Raw genomic sequence first — 23687 nt, 5'->3', positions numbered from 1 at the left:
ATTTATTAGAAAATATGGCACTTATTTCAAAACAACTGAAATGATGACTGTCAGCCAAAGTGTTCAGCTGATAAGTGACTAGAGGTAATGAATAATTACTGTAATGAGCATTCTACACACACACACACACACACACACACACACACACACACACACACAAACAACAACAACACTATCACTTTCTTGATAAATTTAAAAATGTGTTAATGAAATGACAACTCATTAATAAAATCACATAGAGTTGGTGAAAGACCATGATTCATGTCACAAATCACATTTGAATTAATCTCAGGCATCACATTGACAAGCATTTCATTATTTGAGTTGAGTTAGTGATGGGGTTGTGTAAATGCAACTTTCCACGTCCACAGGCTGGATGAACTAAAAGAAATGACCTGGGTCTCCTGATTAATGTTGAAGATGTCACTTAAAACATTTAACTTACTCTTGTTAAGCATTTTACTCACTCTTGTTATCATGGTTACATGGACTGTGGTAAGTACACAAGCAGACAATTGTGAACACCAGAGCCCTGTTATTGCTACATTACATTTACTGGGATGGTAAAACACAGTTGCTTATACTGTGTTCATGTAGGACAAACGCCATTGCACTTCTCAAAAGTCATTTTTTTAAAATGAAACTACATCATCTTTTTTCTAAAGATTTTTGGATAACCATTTTCTTTTGCATAATAATTGTCTTGTAGATGTTTTATGGGTAATGCATTGAACCATGGCATATTTACAAACAGATAAAATCTCAGAATTTTGAAACCCATTTACATGTTTTATTGACCCATGCAAGAGGTAAAAAACTCTTTCCTTTCATCATGTATGTTGTCCAGTAGGACTTGTCAAACCAGTGGTTGAAAGCATGAGCAACAGTGTCAATCCCAGATTGGTTGCTCTGACAACAGGCACACTTTATGGGGACCGTTTTCACCCTGGAATGCCCACCAAAAAATAAAGACCGCCACACCACACAACACAAAATAATAATTTGTGTCATTAATTTATGGGAAACGTCAACATGATCAGAAATAACAAGTAAAAATAAATGTTTAAAAAAAAGGAAAATGTAATAACAGGAAGAGATTGCCTCCTGCCTTCCAATACAAGATTGCCATCTGTCTGTGAAGACATGGGGAGGGGTTCATCAGTTTCAGCGCACCAAACTTTCACATGGGAAGATTGGTAATTTCTGAAGCCAGTTACAAACAAACCTGCCAGCTATAACCTAAACATTGCCTACAATGTCGTCCCTTGCCTGGTCCATGGTTTATAAATGTGGTGTGTATGTAGAGGTTAGCTGGTTTTGACATGGGTTTACAGGATATCATATATTGTTTGGCGTCTCTGTATTTCTGGGGAGGCTTATCCAGCAGACATAAGTAAACAACAAGGCAACCTGTTTGTTAGTCCTCAGGAAAACATGATTCTTGAGATAATGCCATTTTCTATTTATTCTGGCGATATCGTAAATACCTCTGTTGACAACCTTTTATTATAAGTTGAGCTCACCAAGTGCAAGTTTGGGCTTAATGATAAAATCAAGTTTGTGCCAAAGTTTATATTGTGCATTTTGCTTTGACCAAACAAAGCTTTAGCTTTCCTCACATGCATTGCTTTCGCTCTGAAAAAAAGAAAACAATTTAACTGGCAAGGAAAGAACATGTGACAAAACATTAATTAATGCCTCTGGTTTTTCATGTTGAATTTTTTAGATGCTTCTTCCTAGGAATAATCTGAAAATTTTATCTCTGAAATTGATTATGAACATCTTTTCTTACCAAACAGATTGCAGTGTTTCAGGAAATGTACCGTGTCTTCTTTTGTCCCCAAATAAAATTATGTTATTTGTAAATATATATCTACAAAATAAAAAAGTAAAATCCAAATGGAGCCCTGAACAATGCTTCAATTCTCGCTTAGAGCTGATGAAATCTAGACTTGCTAAATCATTTTAGACGAATAAGATTCAAATTTAATTTATTCTCTAGGGTCTGGGAGATAGCACAAGTGTCTTCATCAGCTGGTAGGTTTGGGAGCAGCTCGTTCTTGTCATGGTCATGGTTCAAATCCCAACGAAGTGTAGAGAGATGAGGTCAGTCCTTGCATCTCTTCTTGAGATATTGTTGGAAACTGTTATTGAAGGCTTGAAACAACTGTCACTCACAAAGCTGAATTTGCTTACTTATAGATTTTGTGTTTGAGATAGTATACATGTATTTATATTTCAGATTATAATTTATTCATTTCAAACTTTATCTGAAATATTATCTTTCATAGTGCTGATGTATGTGGGTCATGTACCCATGTTCATGGGATTGTGAGAAGGGAGTACTCAGGAGTGTTGGTACAACACCCTCATGGTACTGAGATTTGCAGAGGGATAGCCAAGTGGTTAAAGCATTCTTGTTGTGTCATGAGTCATGCCATGATTTGAGTCCCAATTTGCAGTATATCAGTAAAAACATCCTTTCAAATAACAGTCATGTTTACAGTTAATCTTTTTATTCTCTGTTTCTGTTTTGTAAAGTACAATGAATTGAGCCAGTACCAAAAATTAGGGAGAATGCCTGGATTGTGGTAACAGCTATGCTGCAGCTCAAGAAAAACTATTAAAAAGGTTCAAGGACGAGAGCTCAATATTATATTAGGGTCCATCAGGAAACCAACAACACACAGTTATTCTTTTTGGCCTAAGACTCCACACACTACATGGTGAATACCTGGTTTGATTCCGGTAACCAAGCACTTGTTGGAAGCCTAGTACATTTCCTGTTGACAAAGTAAATTTAGCAAAGGGTATCCTTTTCCCAAGGATGTTTCAAACTTAGCTTATAGTCATTAAGGTGATTTGGTGTTTTTTTACCTCATGCTTGAACCCCTGGGGAAACGTCCACCTAACTCATAAATGGTTTTTTCACAACACATGGGAGAAATATCATACCCTATATCATAACCATAACACTTCAATTTGCACTGATGGCTTTTCTGTTTGTAATTAAGCACACATTCTCTTTAATATGTTTGTTTAAATGTTTTGTAATAATGTTGACTCTTTCGAGAGTGGAGTTTTTCTCTGACTTGAAAAAGTTAAGGGAAACTTTTAGGTTGAGCACTGTTTCTTGATACGAAGAAATGATGGATTGTAAGATTCGTGTCTTCATTGTGTTAAACGCTTTGTAGGTCATTATGGTTTGTAAGGGGAGGTAATAACAAGCTAATTTTGTGGCTGAGGAGTGGTAGTGCATTGAGGGGGCATGTAACAATGGCCCACGTCAGGAAGCGTGGCTCTTATTTCGCTATACTTAGTATTCCGGCAGGATGCTACTTGCAGTGGGACATACATATATAGGTTACATGTTGATCTTGTAGGTGTACAGGCCCTACTCATGAAAAGAAATTACATTTCACATTTTCACGAAGATCCTGCAACACTAAGTATATAGCAGTTCTGAAACTGATCTGTTATGTGTTCAAAGCAAATTGAATATAATTTGCCAAGTGTAAACATCTACACAGTATAATTACTTTATTTTTTCTCCCTGGCTAATAATTGACAGATATATCAAACAGATCCTGAAGTGGTACCTTTTGCTACTTACAGATTTTCGACATTTTTATTTGTCTCAATTTGCATGGAAACAATTTGGACTTCGTCTCAAAAGGGGTGGTGGATTTCGTTTCCGGAGCACAACTTGAAAACCAAAAAAAAAATTCATCCAAACATGGTACATGTATTAACCAATGGCTGAAGTGGTGCCTTTTGCTATTTATGAATTTAAAAAAAAAATTGTTCCTTTTCCAATGGCAACAAGTTTGACTTTGACTGTGTCCATGGTGGTGTGTTTGACCGGACCATTTCTCTAAAACAAATAGGTACTCTTTCTGGAAACTGTGTACCCACAAAGCTCAGGTTGTCAACTGGTGCCTTTTGCTATTGAGGGGTTTTTAAGATTTATATTTTTTCCATTTGTCACCTCTTACGACAGGCATAGGGCAAGCATGAGTTGCTGAAGGCCTATTCTACCCCGGATCTTCATGGGTTGGGGCATCAGGGGAAACACTGTGCTTTGGGGAGCTAGTTGATCATGACACCTTTCTGAAGACAACACAGTGCTGTAGGGCACACAATATAAATATGACTGATACAATGATGGGAGTAATCAAGACAGCATGACCATAACAGCCCAGAGCTATCTAACCTAAATCTCTACCATGTAGTGTCATTTCAGGACAGAGTGTTTCAGTGTTATGAGAGAAACACAGAGGGCACCTGTAGGGTGGATCCTTGTCTCATCGTGTATTCCAGGACAGCAGCTTTCAAGAAGGGCTATAAATATCCATGACCATCACACCTAGATCTCTCTTTTTTCATTTCGGTCATTCCAGGACAGCTTCAGTCAGTGTTTAGTAGGGCATAGCTGTCTCTGGCCATGTCACCTGGACCTTGTCTAGTTGGGTCATTCCAGGACAGCTTCAGTCAGTGTTCAGTGGGGCATAGATGTCTCTGGCCATGTCACCTGGACCTAGTTTAGTTGGGTCATTCCAGGACAGCTTCAGTCAGTGTTCAGTGGGGCAATAAAGATCTCTGGCTATGTCACCTGGACCTAGTCTAGTTGGGTCATTCCAAGACAGCTTTCGTCAGTGTTCAGTGTGGCAATAACAATCTCTGACCATGTCACCTGGACCTTGTCTAGTTGGGTCATTCCAGGACAGCTTCAGTCAGTGTTCAGTGGGGCAATAAAGATCTCCGGCCATGTCACCTGTACCACGTCTAGTTGGATCATTCCAGGACAGCTTTAGTCAGTGTTCAGTGGGGCAATTAAGATCTCTGGCCATGTCACCTGGACCTTGTCTAGTTGGGTCATTCCAGGACAGCTTTCGTCAGTGTTCAGTGTGGCAATAACAATCTCTGACCATGTCACCTGGACCTTGTCTAGTTGGGTCATTCCAGGACAGCTTCAGTCAGTGTTCAGTGGGGCATAGGTGTCTCTGGCCATATTGGTTGGACCCTGTCTAGTTGGGTCATTCCAGGACAGCTTCAGTCAGTGTTCAGTGGGGCAATAAAGATCTCTGGCCATGTCACCTGGACCTTGTCTAGTAGGGTCATTCCAAGACAGCTTTAGTCAGTGTTCAGTGGGGCAATAAAGATCTCTGGCCATGTCACCTGGACCTTGTCTAGTAGGGTCATTCCAAGACAGCTTTAGTCAGGGTTCAGTGGGGCAATAAAGATCTCGGGGCAATAAAGATCTCTGGACATGTCACCTGGAGCTTGACTAGTCAATATCTTCTATCTTTCTCAGGGAATTTTCTCGAAAGTGGCTGTAAGTTCATTCTGTGCCTATAGAATTGTCATACTGTAAATGGAAGGAAACTTGACAAAGTGACTTCTTTTGGATAGGGGGGGTCCTTTCACTGCCGACACATTTTTAACCATTGTCTGTGGGTAAGCCTAGGTATTTAAGCATTAAGTAGTCATATCAGTGACCTAGTTTGATTCCTCATGTTGGTACACCATTGGGACACCAAGTTCCCACTTGGATGTTGTACACAGACAGACATGTTTATTCAATACTTCAACTTTGTGTCACAGAGTCATCTTCCTAAGGCAAGGGAGTTAACTGACTACAAAAGTCCAGTTTCCACCCTTGCCGAACTTGACTGGAATTCTGGCCTCGAACGTAGCGCCACCAGTGGTTGTTACGAGTTGTGTCCCTTCTATGCCTATCCTATTGACTAATCAGATTCCACCTCTTGTATCACTTGCATTTGCACCCAGTCAAGACGATCTGATCAATAATCAAGATCTATGTTGTGATTAAACGGGTCTTTCATCGCAAAGTGCATCAAAATACATGAGGGCCTTGATTAAAAACATGAAAAGATTTTGAAAATATCTGTTGACGCCGAGTGCACATGCTTTGCAAATCCTGCAATCAACCGAAATCTGCACGACAGTTTACGGACCGAGAGTCGATTTCTTTGTGCGATTTTGATTGGACTATGCATAGGCTCGTAAGTCCAGCCGAAATGCGACTCCAAAACACCAGCCTAGGCCGGCAAGGGTGGAAACTGGACTTTTATAGACAGTTAACTCACTTGCCTTGGGAAGATAGGGAGTTAACTGACTTTAAAAGTCCGGCTTCCACCTTTGCCGAACTAGGTTGGAATTATGGATATTTTGGCTGGACTAAAGAATCTATGCATAGTCCAATCAAAATCCTGTAATAAAATCAACATCCGGTTCATAAACAACATGGTAATAGCCATATCAACTTCATCCGGTTGCAGGATTTGCAAAGCATGTATGCCTTCGATTGATATATTTTCCCAATCTTTTCATGTTTTTGATGAAAGTGCTCAAGTTATTCCCTGCGTTCATGTAAATCCTGCACTCTTATTAGTCGAATTGGTCACGTGTTGTTGCATTCATTTCCCAATTGATGCCAAAAAGTAAGCCACACCCACTGCTGCAGACTACAATTATTACTACGGAAAGTTGGGGAATCCCAATATTACAGTTGTGGGAATTCCCTTTCTGCTCACATGTATTGTCATGCACAGGACATTTTCCGAAATCCATGCATATTCGTTTTCCGAATTACCCTTAGAAAGCATAGGCCAGGCAGTAATGAAACAGCAAACATGCTGGCTCACTCGCCTGTTTTTTCCTGCTCGCCTGTGTTCCACAAATTTCATGTCTTCAGGTTTTATGTCTAACCCACATTTTTCCAACTGTGTCTTCTGGTTCCCTAGGGAACTTATGGTTGAATCTGGCGGAAACTGACCATGTCATTTGATACTGTTGCCTTCTCCTGGACATATTTATTCTGGTTTGTTACAGTATGATTGTTGCAGTTCTTTCGCCTCTTGCCTTCATTGACAGGTCCTTTGAACTTTGTTTTATTCCTACTCTCCGTTAATTGGCTGCTGACTGTGTGGGCGTGTCAAGTTATGTGCATAAATTAAACAATCACCTGATTGATGTCATGCCACAGTATGTATTCCTACACCTGGAATGTGTTATCAATCTCATCATATTTGTCTGCTTTATAGATATATACAACTGTTTTTAGTTAAACTGTTGTAGTTAAGGAATTCCTCATTATAAGGAATGACTGGATTTTTTTCAGTTCATTGAGGTATGAATCAAATTGAAAACTGACTGTCTTTTGTAAGAATCCGCAACGTGGATTCATACAGTTTGCATATTTCAAATTTAATACCTTGGTTCCATTGCTATATGGCTGAAATATTACCTATGTGATGTAAAATTTAACTCACTCACAGTTTGCACATAAATGAACCGAAAAAAGTCCACAGTCAATCCTTAAATAGATTTTGATAATCGATCATCTTGACTGGGCACCACAATTTTTTAAAGCTAATGCAAGTGACATGAGAGGTGGAATCTGATTGGTCAGTCGGATAGACAAAGAATTAGAAAGGACATAACTCGTAAAACCCACTGGTTGCACGACCATCACATAAATTCCAGCCTACTCCGGCGAGGGTGGAAACAGGAACTTTAAAGTCAGTTAACTTCTTGCCTTGGGAAGATGCTCAGTGGATGATTTAATGAACAAAAAAATGATTGTAATCATGTGAAATTTGCCGAATTAACAAAGTTTAGAAATCTTATAGAAAATGTGTTTGATAAAGATAGCTATTGACTTGATAGTATTTACATTATTTGAGGAAAGTAAATTGTTGTTACTTGTTCATTTAAGTATTTTTTTTCTAAATGTGGCAAATAATTCTCATTTTGGGTAGCAATGTCATTACAGACTAACAGGACATGAAACTCGTCTCCAGTGGTACAGGTGTATGATAAGGCAAACCTGCCTCAGTAAATCCTGCCAGTGTGAGAACTTACCAGTTGTAGGAATTTATAACTTTCAAAATGTTTGACGCACCATATGACAGCTGTATGATAAATATTGTCAAGGAAGTAGTTTAAAAGATGTTCACAGTTTGTTTAGCTTGATTGTGACAACTTTGACAACAGTCTGCTTCAATAAATGGATGACAACTTGACCTAGGCCATTGGAGTACTGTTTTCATAGTCAGTATGTATGCACAGAAATGTGAATCTGTTACAACATTGTACATTGTATGATTCTTTCAGATACCTTATCAAATATAAACAAAACAATTCTCTCGTACAGATAACGACTGAATTAAGGCCCTTATTCTAAATATGAAGAATGTATTCTGTGTTACATTTTAATCCATTTAACATGTTTATTGTTTGAACTGGATGACAATTGTTTTTGTAAACAAACACATTTTGTACTTAATGAATTTCAACTATGTCATATCTAGACTGAAAAAGTATAAAATGTCTCTTTAACTTTTCATCTTCAAAAATCATCTAAAATTCATGTGAAATTCTGCAATAGTTCTGTTTGGGTTTAAGAGGGTTTTTTTGTGTGTGTGACCATTATTAATCATAGTTAATAGGTGTTATTGTGTCAGTGGAGAAGATTGTCTTTTTATGAAATTATATTTGTTTTGTGAAATATTCTTTCATATCGTAAGAATGGGCAATTAGGCCTACCAGAATGCTTCTTCAATGTTGCTGTTACTGATAATGATACAAGATAGCACTGTCTTTTTGTCTTTATGACTGGCCCATGTTAAGGTTATTGCGATGCATTCATGTCAGCACTTAATCGTTTCTCTTTGTCATACTCTTAACTGTACTTTGCGCAATAACTGCTCATCACAAGTCAAATCCACGTAATTTAATCCTTGTTTCACGGTTATTATGCATTATCAGATTCTGGGAATGATAGAGCTGTAGTTTGAATGAGTTTGGAACACTTTGGATGATATTTTAATATCGGTTTGGAAATGTTTCATTCCAGAATATCTTTTTAGGATGGGAATGGCAGGTGCTTGTTTATGGTGTGATGCATGCTTAGATTTGGTGAGGCCCGTGAGATAAACGCTTTCATTCTCAATGAATTCTGTCAATGTGTATGGCTCTTTTGTTGGTTATCTTAATTTTCATGTAAGAATGTAGCTTCAGGGTTGAATTATCACTAGCCAAGCAGTTCATGAAAGTTGGCCTTAACATTGTTTTGTCCAGACCTGACCCATGAGGATCATTGGTAGAATAGGTCTTCAGCCCGATGCTTGCCGTAAAAGGCGACTAACAGGATCAGGTAATCAGGCTCGCTGACTTGGTCGATACATGTCATGGTATCCGAATTGTGTGGATTGATGCTCATGATGTCAGTCACTGGATTGTCTGGTGCAGACTTGATTATTTACAGACCACTGTCATATAGCTAGAATATTGCTGAGTACAGCGTTAAACAAAAACCAAATAAAATATTATGTGGTATCTTATGCTGTAAGGTAACAATTTGTTGTAACAGTTGTTATTGTGTTCTAACAGTTTTGTTAATGAAGGAGGGCTTGGGTCCTCCAGGTTTCCAGCTCTATTTAGTATTACAATGAAACCCCTAAATCTTGACATATATAAGAGTAATCATAATAAAACATCCTGTATTTCATGAAAATTTTCGAACACTGCTAATATGTATGAAAAAAATAGCTGTTTGTAAGAAATGTACCTGATAAAGTTAGTTTGTGTAGGATATATGTGTATATGTTAAGATCAGGGTCAGCTTGTTATTTATCAAGACATATTTAGGTCTACTGATAAAGGTATGGTTTTGTTTTCTTTCATACAATGCATACATAAGTCGTAGACTTGTGCTTACTAATGAAAATATGTAATTTTTAAAGAAACAAGCAATTACATTTAAACTGAAAAGGAGCCCCTATGGAAAATCTTGACTTAATTCATCTAGGGTTATAGCATTGCAATAAGAGCTGGGCGGAAGGGAAAATATGGTTCAGCTACAGTGAGACAGACTAGTCAAAACAGTTTCTTGTGCTCTGTCTGGATGGTAGACTACTGATTACATTGTTATGTTTATTAGTGCTGTGTTTGGACATATGTATATTTGTAATTGATGTATCTACAAGCCACAAATTTTAATTCACCAATGAAAGACCTAAGTCTTTGTCAACACCTTTCTTCCTTTCCCCCAATACATATGGACGTCTTGGCTATGTTTCCTAACAATGTTAAGTTTCATGACATGGTTTGTATCACTAGTTGTAAGAAGGCCAATCAGTACCAAGTTTCATTTGCTAAGAAATCCTGTTAATCCAAGTGGCATCATTCTCACAAATAATAGATTTAGGGATTAGTGTTAAGGAGTAGGTTCCTCCATACTCCATTGATGTTCCTGACATAGCCTGAAAGTAGGGTTTCCTGACTATCAAGGTGTCTCTGTACTTGGTGCAAGCTCTTTAGGTGAAACATTTTGTTGTTGTTGGTTTACAGATCAGCTGACATGAAAAATAGCTGAATGGAAATAAAATTAATATGACATTTCTGACATATTTTTTAATACCACCGACACTAATAGTATACACAAAATAATTTTAAAAAATTAAGTTAACAACATGAAAATTCACTGAAATTAGTTGTTGAACAGGGGAAATAAGAAAACCATAGTTAAGTGTTTACCACAAACGTTTAAAGTGATGTAGGTAAGAGTTACAGCCCTTTGATATGACATATTCTGTTGTGCAGTCACTTAGGTGGGAAATGGCAAAATTCATGTTTCTATTGACTGCAAAGGGGCATAAATTCTGGAAATTCAGAAAGTGTGATAAGACAACTTTTATAATAGTTCTATTTATCACAGTCATTGTAAGAACAAAAGAAAACTCTGTGAAGCAACTAAAGAATGAATTGCCTTATGAAACCATAGGTTCGTTTTTGTTTGTTTGGTTTGTGGTTTGTTTGTTGTTTAACGCCACACTCAGCATTATTCCAGCTATATGACGGCGGTCTGTAAATTATTGAGTCCGTACCAGACAATCCAGTGACACAAAAAGCTTATTATATATAGTTAATAGGGTCAGAAGTACTGAAGCTCACCTATTATGGATTCTATTTCAACAGTAGTCGCCTCTTACGGCAAGCATGGGTTGCTGAAGATCTATTCTACCCCGGATCTTCACACTGTGAGTTGATATGTTGGCTTATCAGGCACACAGGCTGTGAGTTCATTTCCCACGAATTGTGTAAAAGTCACTCTTGGTGTTGTCCCACCACCTATTATTTTAAAGCTGTGTGACGTTCACGTTTGTTCAAAAGAAAATGTATATATAAAGTTTTTCAGTGTAGTGTGCAGTGAGTATACATGCAAGTATAATGGTGGTTTTACATTATATCTTTGAGTGGCATGATTGTCATACATTCAACTCAGAAGTTGGTACTTAAACTGCTTATCAAAATGACAAGGTATGGACATAATGAGCTTTTTGGGCATTACGAAGACTGTCACTTGCTTACCCCTCATGTATTTTCATGTAGTCTGAATGCTGATGAGTTGCTTGCGTCATGGGACACTTTGGGACCAAGCATTTGATATTCAGGGAGGATCAACTTTCAGAATATCAAATGGTCAGTCTCTTAAGTCAAACTGTTCATGTAGATTCAGTGTAATGTCAAAGTAGACACAATTTATGGATAACTACTTCTTTAATCCTGTAAAGGTGACGTTTCAGTATAGATCCTTATACCGTTGTCAAGCAAGACTTGAACAAGTAACAGTTGTATTTTGCAGTTCTATCTTTTTATTAATAATAATTGGATGGGCAAATAAGACTTGATGATTAGTTTCATATGTTTATGCTAGGCTTTGGATCCATAATCCTAAGAAACAAGACAATGTGGGACAAGTTATCCAAGCTGCAGGAGTTACAAAAAAAAAAGAGAGTTTATAATAAGGATTGTGTAAGCGTCCATTTTGGTTTTTGAATTGTTAATGTATCTTGGTGTGGCAAACAATTTTCTGGTCATTTAACGAAATATTTATGTCAGAATCTACAGCCTGTTCTGTGGTGTTACACATAAGGGTGTGGGTGGTTTCTGTTGTATTTGAATTTAGCCACCTCTGAAAAAATTATTTATTCTACAGTATTCGAACACAGTAATTTCTTTCATATCCTTGATGTGAGGAACATTAGGCTTGTAAGGTCCTTTTTGTGTCCATGGAAAATAATGAATGCACACTAACTGGTATTCAGGAGCTGGTAATGTCAGCTTGCAAGTTGTCTGTTGTCTGTTGTCTGTGTGGGCATCAGCATTGGTACCAGCCATTAATGTTTTACTTTTTCAACTTCTACTAAAAAATCATTTACTTTTAACTAAAAAAATAGCTGATGGACTCAACTTAAGTTTTGTGTGGATATTACTATAAGCGGGTTCAAGTTCGTTCAAGGAATCGGTATTGGAAGTTAAATATACCTTTGAGGTAGCCATCTTTGATTTAAAGAATTCTAACTTAAGAGTGAGTGAGTATGGTTTAACACCGCTTTTAGCAATATTCCAGCAATAGAAATGGGCTTCACACTTTGTAATCATGTCACGAATTGAACCCGGGTCTTCCGCATGACGAGCGAACACCTTAACCACGAGCCTACCCGACCACCGAATTAACTTAAGATTTCTTATGCTGAAAGTTGGTGGTTGAGATTGTCATTTGTGGTTCCAAATTGGTTTGAGGCATCTTGATCTGGAAAACACAGAAAGACATGCGTCATTCATCTTTAAACAGCTTTTCCTGAAACCACTGGACCAATGAAGCTGAGGTTGTTTCCACCTATAATGGCACCAAAACTTGTTGGAGAGCATCCAATCCGATTTTCAATATAGCCACCACAATAGCCATATGTTGAAAAGTCTGTTTCTGGCCATTTCTCGGTCTTTTTTGTTCTAAATGTAATGGAACTTTATTCATGTGTAGTTAGTAGTGGGACTCAACATAATTGTTCCGTTTTGTGGATATTTTAGATTTTGACCTTGATTTGACCTTTGCATTTTGACCAACTGAAAGCTGAAAGTTCTCAAGGGAGTTACTCAGCCATTTTTAGAAAATTTGGTATATGTGTAGTTAGTAGTATGGATCAATGCTGTTTTTTCCCCATTTTGAATCCTATCCTATCCTATTCTGACTGGTTATGTTCTCTCAAACTGCATTCTTGGCATTGTAAACATCATCTTCTCAGAAACCACTGAACCAATCAAGCTGAGGCCTCACATGTTTCTTCCAACAAATGATGACACCTGATTTTGTTCCAGAGGTTTGAATCCGATTTTCAATATGGTGTGTGTTTTAGCTTGTTATTGCCCTAGGTTTGACCATACTCTTAGAATTCTCTCAAAATGCATATTTGGCTCAGAGGGAGGTGAACTTCACCAAATTTTTTCTCATTATGATGATATCATGTTTTGTTAAAATCATTAGAGTTCAGTATTTATACAGAAAATATTTCAATATCAAAGCAGACTTTTATTATGTGTCTGTCTGTTGACATGTTAAACTGTTGACTAAATATTCAAGTGAGCTTCAATGCCATGGCTCTATTTGTTATGTGACAGGCCTTCATTGTCCACAATATAATTTTTTTCAATACCTCTTTCAGATATTTAGAAAAAAGGTACATCTGGTGACAGCTGTTCTGATTCAGTGACTTTAATATATAACTTACATATGTTGCAACAGTGATCGAAACTAACTGTTTCAGTTCACTAGGCTTTATCAAGATTACATATAGCAAAACCCCTAAAAAGGGCAAATTTCTACTAGTCCTTATGATACCTTAACTATTAGGCAGTTTGTCAAGGACTACAGGACTAGTGCCATTTTCTAATGCTGGTCACATGGTAACTTTAGCAGAAGGAAATACTTAATAGATCTGTAGATCAGTGCTTGTTAAAACTTTGAGAAGTCTTTGATAAAAGGGCAGGACCTCTCTCTCATTTTTAGCCGTGTCTTGACCTGCCCAAGTGAAATAAAAATTAAGAAAAGGTTTGCCCTGTAATTGTTTAGCCTCAGTCTTTATTTGAGACTTGCTTGTATCTTTTCACTGCAGCCTATATTTTCTCCCTGCTCTTTGCCGAGGAGTAAGGTTTGGTGATTTTGTGGAATGATTTCTTCCATATGGGTTGAAACATCAATGGGATGGCTTGTTCATTTGCATTTCAAGTTATTTATTAGAAATAAGTTGGTTAAACATGATCACCATGTGGCAATGAAGTCATTCAATGATGTTCTGCAATCTTTGAACATAAATGAAGGTAATGAAGCCGACTGGCCATATGAAGCCAAGCATTATGAATTGTTTGATAGGCATTTCTTAGAAGTTGACTGGTGACAAAGTTGACAAAGGTTTATGGATAACATCTTCTTCATTATACTGTTATAGCAACGTTTCAGTATAGATCCTTATACTGTTGTCATGCAAGCATTGGGAAGTGTCCCAGTAAGTAATGGAAAATATTTAGTTATCCTGTCTACAATGGTCTATGCGCCTTGTACATCTTTCAGTCTTGTAGCATGTGTTTTGTCTGTAGTATAAGTAATACAATGTGTTAAGATCCACATGTGTTTATACTATAGTATAATAATATTCACCCTTAGTCTCAGAAAATTTCTGAAAGTTATCTGTCTGTGACCTAAATATAAACCAATCTGGTCAAGATGTACAACCAGTATTATTAAGTAATAAGTTAGGTATTTTGCTGAAGGCATTTAACGGAGAAATCAGGTCTTAATACTAATAGAGCAACTTTTGTTTGAGGATAACAATGTATGCTCCAAACTATCACATGGGAAGCAGTTCTGTGCAACATTGAATCAACTCCGGCAATATTGTATCTGTATAGAAATGCTAAAAACCAGTGATGGTGGAACCCAATAATCAATAGGAGTAAATGAAGTAAACAAACGAACCCCCTTGCCCGTGTGGCCGTAATGAAATCTATATCGCCATATGATTACAGATCATGCTAGGGTCGTGCAGAGCAATCCCTCAGTCAACTGGTGTGCAGGCAAGCAGTCAGCGGGCTGGCATTCACACAAACTTGACCCACTACGACCATTCGCTATGCTCGCATAATGAGTTCTTACATGTGGCTACGACTGATATCACATGGTATGACGATAAGACTCGTAATGTCCAGGGATACTGGTCCTTTACTGGAGTTCAGCTTGTGAGATTTTAGTGTGTTTCCACTGTGTTGTTGGGAGGCCTGTAGCCGGGATGTTCTACTGCTAACTTTTGTCACTGGTTTCTTGATTTAAAGGCACTCATGAGATGGATATCTGATTTCAAGGGAATACATGATTAACACTCTAGGTTGAGGAGGTTCAGGTCTCTGCAAGGTAGTTGCTTGGTTTTGAATTGTTGTAGTATATATCATGAAATAGTATTTTCATTTTCATTTGTTAGTTTTGAAGATTTTGCAAATCTGGTCTGCCATGTAGGTAATCCTGGAAAGCTGGGATGCAATAAGTTATTTTTCTGATAATCCATGAACAAATTAGAAATCTCCATTTGTGTGTTTTATGATAGGGATTGTTTCACACTGACATGTGATTGGCTGACTTTTTTTTCCACATGTGGTAACAACTGTCAGTTTTATGACACCTGGTAAAGTGTGTCAGTAAGGTAGGCATTGTAGAGGTTTATTTCCAATGTTAGTATTTCAGAATATTTAACCAGTTGATTGCAGAAGATTTTCTTAATGTGATCATGTAGTGGGAGATTCTACCTTGAGTGTATGTTACTTCTGTTATGAGGGCTGAATTATTTTAATCTTTCTGTCTCGATCATACTACACACATCATTGATTATTTATTTGATCATGTTTGTGTTTGGAATACTTTCAAGTTTAAAATTTAGTTATTTGTTAATGCAGTGTCTGTGTATTTGACTTGGCATGTTAATGACTGAGAGGTGTAGGTTTTCATAGCAGCTTGAAAAAATTGTTTATGCTCAATTTTCAGTTATTTGAAAAGGATTGACTTGTTTTTGGTTTCAGTCTATAAGACTTTCCTGAACTTAACAATCTTGATCTTGCTGATATCACTGCCGACATGCTTGAGATGCGGGTGGAGCTGGGTTACCGTGACAATAATTTTTTGAAACCAGCCCACTTTCCAACTGGTATTACACCACCTCCACTATTACATGCTTCATCTCTTGAACTGTTCTCACCCCCGGTGCTGTCCCCACCCCCCACAAAGCAGCCACGCCTCACTGCCCCGGGGGGTAGCTACCTGTCGCAGGGCTGTTGTCGAGAACCAGGTCTGATGATTCCACTTTATCATTGTAACCAAAGTGAGGCTTCAGCCGGGATGTTGAAAAACAATGACAATGTAGTGACTGCTTTTGCAAGTTCGGCAAGGCGTTCAGTATCAGAGGAGCACCTGTTCTTTCGTGAAAAGTGTAACCGCACAAGTCACAGTAATGCATGGTGTCGCTCCAGTTCCTCCTTACAGGTGGGTGAATATTCTCTTTTATTTGTTTATGAAAAAGTTCATTTGTTTCGCTCTACTGACTGTAGTCAGATTATCACATTTATCCTTGAAGTATATTGCCATGACAGTTGGTTCACCGTCGTGCTACTGTTGTACAATGCCGAGGGGAGTGGGTGCACCAGGCTCTGCGCTTCCTTTTTTATAACTATGTGTTGTGATGTCCGGTCATTTAACATGTTTAACTGTGAAATGGTTGACTGAAGCGTACAACCCACTTTGCCCATCATGTTATTGGAATTCTACATAAAATTCATCATTTGTATCCCAATTTGGAAACAAAGATGGATGTCTTATATTGATATGACACTCTAAGCACAAGGTCTCATGTGTGATTACAGCGCATCTGATACATAGAGAATACAGTGTTATAATTCCTCTTACAGTATGGTGAATATATGTTTTATATAATGTAGCCTTATAAATGAATATATATGTAGATATATTTCTATCCCAACTGATGTTGTCTATTTGGAATTTTGATTTGCTACTGAAAACTGATTATAGATGAGAACACTCCATGTCAGGAATATGAAGTTGGGGTTACATGTGATATGTTCGTAAGATAAATATAATACATCGTAGGATTTATGTCAGCCTGAAATCTGCCTGTTATGATATGTATCTTTTGAGTAGGCACCACAACAATGCAAAGTGTTTGTTTTATAAAACCAAATAAGAAGACAATTCAGAAAAAATCCCCCCTTTTACATATTTACAATACAGGCATAGATGTGATAAATTCACCCGTCTCTTAAGTCACACTCTCTAGTTGTGTTCAGGTCCAGTCTTGTGCACCAGTGTTGCCCTTTACTGTGGTCAGGCTGAGCATGAATGTTGAAGGGCTCCTTGTCATTGTGTAAAGTTGAAGATTTGAGTGTCCCTAGATTAAAATACTATGGTGGCAGAGAATTGTTTGTCTTCAACATTAGTCATAATTTCACACACAGCTGAAGCTCATGCAGGAAGTGCTATAATTGTCAGTATTCATCATCGGTCCTGGAAATGCACGAAGGACCAAACTTAAAGGGTTCGTGTAGCCCTGCTTTTACAAACAAGGAGGCAGCGCAGGGTAGTATCACTTAAAGCGTTCACTTGTCATGCCAAAGACCACGATTCGACCCACAGAATGGGTGCACTGTGTGAAACCCATTTTCTGTTCCCCTCCATGATGTTGGTGAATAATTTCAAAGCGGAAAAAAACCATAAAAACACCAGAAAATGTTCGGCATCTTGTTCAAGATGTTTGAAAAATAGTTTCAAAATGTACAGCTTTCATATACTGAAGACACCGATCTTTCCCAAAATTGGTAGAATTGATGACAAATTGTGAAATAGCGTGAATGCTCATCGCAAAGGGGTCATCAGTGTGAAGCGTGCAGGAAACATGGAAATGTGTTTCCTGCTTGAATACCAAATGTTCCAGACACTAGGGGCAGATCCAGACTTGTGGTTGAATGGGGTTCAGACTAGAGGTAAACCCAGTGTTCAGACACGTGGTACACCTGTGGTTCAGACTAGAGGTAGACCTGGGGTTCAGACTAGAGGTAGACCTGGGGTTCAGACTAGAGGTAGACCTGGGGTTCAGACTAGAGGTAGACCTGGGGTTCAGACTAGAGGTAGACCTGGGGTTCAGACTAGAAGTAGACCTGGGGTTCAGACTAGAGGTAGACCTGGGGTTCAGACTAGAGGTAGACCCAGGGTTCAGACTAGAGGTAAACCCAGTGTTCAGACAAGTGGTACACCTGGGGTTCAGACTAGAGGTAGACCTGGGGTTCAGACTAGAGGTAAACCCAGTGTTTAGACAAGTGGTACACATGGGGTTCAGACTGGAGGTAGACCCAGGGTTCAGACTGGAGGTAGACCCAGGGTTCAGACTGGAGGTAGAACCGGGGTTCAGACTGGAGGTAGAACCGGGGTTCAGACTGGAGGTAGAACCGGGGTTCAGACTGGAGGTAGACCCAGGGTTCAAACTAGAGGTAGAACCGGGGTTCAAACTAGAGGTAGAACCAGGGTTCAGACTGGAGGTAGACCCAGGGTTCAGACTGGAGGTAGACCCAGGGTTCAAACTAGAGGTAGAACCGGGGTTCAGACTGGAGGTAGAACCGGGGTTCAGACTGGAGGTAGAACCAGGGTTCAGACTGGAGGTAGACCCAGGGTTCAAACTGGAGGTAGACCCAGGGTTCAGACTGGAGATAGAACCAGGGTTCAGACTGGAGGTAGACCCAGGGTTCAAACTGGAGGTAGAACCGGGGTTCAGACTGGAGGTAGAACCAGGGTTCAAACTGGAGGTAGACCCGGGGTTCAGACTGTAGGTAGACCCAGGGTTCAGACTGGAGGTAGACCCAGGGTTCAAACTGGAGGTAGAACCGGGGTTCAAACTGGAGGTAGAACCGGGGTTCAAACTGGAGGTAGAACCGGGGTTCAAACTGGAGGTAGAACCAGGGTTCAGACTGGAGGTAGAACCAGGGTTCAGACTAGAGGTAGACCCAGGGTTCAGACTGGAGGTAGACCCAGGGTTCAAACTGGAGGTAGAACCGGGGTTCAGACTGGAGGTAGAACCGGGGTTCAGACTGGAGGTAGAACCAGGGTTCAAACTAGAGGTAGAACCAGGGTTCAGACTGTAGGTAGACCCAGGGTTCAGACTAGACGTAGACCCAGGGTTCAGACTGTAGGTAGACCCAGGGTTCAGACTAGAGGTAGACCCAGGGTTCAGACTAGACGTAGACCCAGGGTTCAGACTGGAGGTAGACTATGGGAGGGATTATGTCCTTGCCTTGTATGGGAAGAGGGTTGCATATTCCTTAGCATGTGTGTGTATCTTAGCGTCAATCTGTCTTTGTGTTTTCTGTATTGTTGTCAGGTCAGAGGGAGGTGTTTCAGCAATGAATCAAATGTCAAAGAGGAAGTCACATGGATAGACAAGACATTTACAAAGCATGTTGCACTTACGGCCACCATTACTGTCACATTATGCCCAGAGGTAGACATAAAACCCTTGGCATAAATTAATCACATGAGCTGACATATATTGCAAGGCCCTTATTTGCCTTGCAGAGTTCAATTTGGGAAAACTTTTTCAAACAAATATTAAAATAATCTTTATGAGATATTGTCATTGTGTCTCTCAGGGTGCAATTAACAATATATAATTTATTGAATAAAAAGAATCATTTATGTGATTCTTGAGGGATGAAACCTATTTTCTTTTCCATGAGTAATTTGTCTAAAATATGACCATGATATTTAATCATATGTAGAATGAATGCCTCCCAAATCATGTGTGTGTGTGCGTGCGTGCGTGTAGGCGTGCATGCGTGCTTGCGTGTGTGTACCATCATATACTCTAAGGACTCTCTTCAAAAACATGAAAGATAAGACTTCAGCCTTTTCTTTTATCTATATTTTTATTATCTAATTATATGGGGGAAAAAACAGTTTCTGTTATATGTGTTGTATGTTAACATGTTATTTTCACATTTAAAAGGGACCTGTGAAGAACCAGTGTAGAAAAGGTCTTCAACAACCCATGCTTGCTGTAAAAGACGACAATGCTTGTCGTAAGAGGCGACTAACGGGATCGGGTGGCCAGGCTCGCTGACTTGGTTGATCGTTGATACATCATGGTATCCCAAAAGCACGGATTGATGCTCATGATGTTAATCACTGGATTAACATATAGCTGGAATATTGCTGAGTACAGTGTTAAACAACAAACCAACACATTTAAATACAAATGTCTTCAGTTGAAACAAGTGTTGTTTCAGTTTTGTAATGGCCAGTGAAGACTAGCTGGTGTTTACATATGGATGTAGGAACAAAATATTGGCTCAAACTAGTATTGACTATTTGACAAGCAAAATTTTAAAAATGGGAGTTGCGTTAAAAATATTTAATGGTATTTGCTTAATAACTACATTTAGTAGGTCCAGGTTAGAATTCCTGGTTGGAATTGGTCATCGTTAGAGGAGACTAGATTGTTTGCCGTGGTCAGGCTTGGAAATTTGCCTGTTCTGCATGTCATCATACTCTGACGGTGTAAGACGCTGGTCATTACATCAGTCTCTGGTTTGATAGGCAGAGACTCGATTTATTACAGGATGCTGGGTTCAGTAGGAATTTGACTGCGTAGAAATACAAACAAACAAAAAGCATCAGCTGATGAAAGCATTCATAAAATGTTTTCCAGGATGCTCATCAAAGACTAGTTTATACACTTTATTGAAACAGGTCAGCTGCGACATACTTTATTATTACCGTATATCAAAATAATACAACCTGTTGATTAGAAACCTGTGTTAACCAACTTGTACTTTGTGGGCCACAAACGTGATGCGCTTAGCCTGAACGCGAAAACAAAACCACGGACCAAGGCTTGCTCCCATCTTGTCTTAAACGATTCGTCCAACCTCTGCACGTTACGCGTTTGAGGTCGTTATGAGAATAACAACCAGTGAAAACAATGGTCATAATGCTCCCTAGTTGTATAATTTATAGATAACTCCTTGAAATTTTGTTTTTCAAATATTTATTATACATTGGCGCTTACGAGACCTGTTCTTCGTATGTCACTAATATTATGTCAGCTTGTGCGTTGATGCAACAAAGTTCCATGGATAGCTTTCTGCAGGTTGAGTGTTCAACATGTAACCGTCATGATTCATCAATCGTTGTCAGCTGCACTGAGGGTTGAGTTGACAGGTGTATGTGTCATGTGAGGCCTGAAGACGTTACGTTGTTGACATGGCAATATTATTTGTCATATGTTGTGTATTTGTGGAACTGTTACAGTCATAATTTGTAAACCTGTCACCCAGGTAAGTATCTGTCAAGGAGGAGATACGGAGAAATGTTAGGGTGACGAAACATCAAAGGGCGTAGAGATTCTCCAGTTCAAATCACTCAGTACATACCAATTGTCACTTGACTAAGTAGAATGACATGGTTTTATCAGAGAAAGTTCAGTAAGTTTAGTCCAATTCATTAAGACCACTATTGACATTATTGTCTGATATAGGTGGTAAAAGGAACACCTGGGTTCATAATGGTGGCATGTGTTTAATCATACATGACTTCCCCATTTTCATATTGGTTTGTTGTTATTCATGTGTAGTCACAATGATCAATGGGATGTTTGAATTACAAGAATACATCGCACAAGGGAGTTGAATGAATGTAAATATTAAGTTGAGATGAGTTTTGGATGGGCCCCTGATGCAAGTTTCGACTATGAAAATTGATACACTTAACTTTTCATATATATTTTAAGTTTAGTTTTTGCAGTTCAAGAAACTGAATTCCTCAATCGAGCAGACGTTACACCCATAATAACTGATTTGACCTCTCTCTCTCAAATAAAATTACATTTATTTTGAAAATGTTAAACATATATACCATTTTTTAACTTTTGTCAAGTTGTTTTTTCATATAATAATGCCGCCGTGATATTGCTGGAATATTGCTAAAAGCGACGTAAAACCATACTCACTCACTCAGATAATAATCACCGGACAAAAAAATGGTTGAAAGCTATCTGATCAGATCTGCAAATTACAATGTTTGTCTTTTAATAAGATCACTTCAGGGGTATTAACGTGGACATATGTCAGTCAGCAAGGTATGTGGCACCTTTCTCCACAAACCTTTCTCAATATTTGATTTCTTTTGTAAACTACATGCCACGATTTACTGGCTCTTATACCACTGGAATAACTCAAAAACGGTAAAAACCCATTCTCTCAATCAAACTTACTAAGTGGCACACATGAAGATTTGGGTTAGAATTGGTCTTCAGCAAGCCATGCTGGTCTTATCGAGAGGTCAAGCTCGATTTTTTTATTGAACCGTATCAACATACACCTATTGCTTAGATGGATGCTCATTTTTTCAATCAGTGGATTGTCTGGTTCCAGGCTTGTTTATTTACAGACTGCCATCATATAGTTGGAATATTGCTGAGTGCGGCGTTAAACAAACGACGAACATTTATTTTTTTACACCAGGTGAACTACAGAGCCAAAGGCTTAAACTGTCTGCAAATTTAGCTCTAGTCTGAAGCCAGAGTCTAGTATATGTTCTGTTCAGTATAATAAGCTCAGCTAATAATGGTCCACACTAAACTCTACTAAAAATAAAAACTCAAGATCTTTTTCCATACATTGTACTGAAGGATATGGCAGTGGTGGACGTTGCCCTGAATAATTTGTTCATTGTCATACATATACATTCTGTGAGCACATAAAAGTGATCTTATACATTTCAGCCTGAGGCATATGAAGTATTATTAAACCCGGACATGTTGGTTAAAAATTGTATTTATGTTGATGTAAACTGAAATGCTTTTGAAATGAAAATATTGAGAGTTACTGATAATGAAGAATCTGCATATGTCAGAATGCTGATGCATTGTGGTCTTGGCTCAGCTTCCATCGACGGTCATGTGACGTGTGTCATTGTTGTCTTCCACATATGACCACACTTTCAACAGGGATGCAGATAGCATAATCGGATGAGCCACCGCTATTTGCTGTACAGTTTTACCTTCTTGGGCATGTCAGTGAAAGAAAAACCCACACAACTCACATTAATAACATCATCATTCACTGTTATCATGAAGTGCAACTGCAAGGGAACTGAAAGCACTTAGTTGAAGATTTCATCAGATGTCATGTAGATTTCAGATATGGGGTTAGTTGCAGCCATGTTGAAAACATAATTTTTGTCTTTTTCTCAATGGTCTGTTTGGGAATCTGCACTGAAATGCATGGTGCGATTTTATATTGCATATTGAAGTGTATCAAGATTATCAAGTGAAGTGAGCTACAGACCCTTGACCCCCCGATTCTGGCGCCATCTGGGACTGGCCTGAGACTTAACATGATCAATAATGAACATGCAAGAACATCTGAATTAACAGTACTTTGACCTGGGGGAAATGTATTGACAACTTTTGGGGTCTCTTGGCCCCTCCAATATAGGGAAGTAACACAAACCCCTGAAATGGAATGATATTATTAATAACATCTTCAGTGGAATTGATTTTGTAAGACATTCATGTCATGATTAATTGAAACTATTTTTATGTACCTTGATCTTTCAAATGTTTTGGCTTTCATATATCATTTCAATTATTGTGGTAGCCATGTATAAGAGTATTTAACACCAACATTCTAAAGGCCACATTAGGAAAGAAAATTTCTTAAATCACACCCACTCTATCAAAGCCACCCCGACCCGCCCAGTCAACCAGTTTTTTAAG

General features: G+C 38.6%; 1 protein-coding gene across 3 annotated transcripts in view; it reads left to right on the top strand.

The window, feature by feature from the left end:
• The window catches only part of LOC139446115 (forkhead box protein P1-like), an 86686-nt gene that overhangs the window by 2500 nt on the left and 60499 nt on the right, over nucleotides 1–23687 (top strand). Inside the window, exon 1 of one of the 3 annotated variants that reach the window (XM_071227398.1) lies at nucleotides 15895–16393. The exons of the other annotated variants lie outside the window; for them this stretch is intronic. Within the exon in view, the coding sequence (XP_071083499.1) occupies nucleotides 15989–16393 (405 nt within the window). The 5' untranslated portion in view covers nucleotides 15895–15988. Of the gene's footprint in view, nucleotides 1–15894; nucleotides 16394–23687 lie in introns of those variants that run through there. 3 annotated transcript variants of the gene reach the window in all.

Source organism: Haliotis cracherodii, unplaced genomic scaffold, assembly GCF_022045235.1.
Source record: "Haliotis cracherodii isolate W230 unplaced genomic scaffold, xgHalCrac1.p SCAF_6, whole genome shotgun sequence".
Lineage (NCBI taxonomy): Eukaryota > Metazoa > Mollusca > Gastropoda > Lepetellida > Haliotidae > Haliotis > Haliotis cracherodii.
The sequence above is the reverse complement of the archived record's forward strand: the minus strand, read 5'-3'. Positions and strand labels throughout refer to the sequence as shown.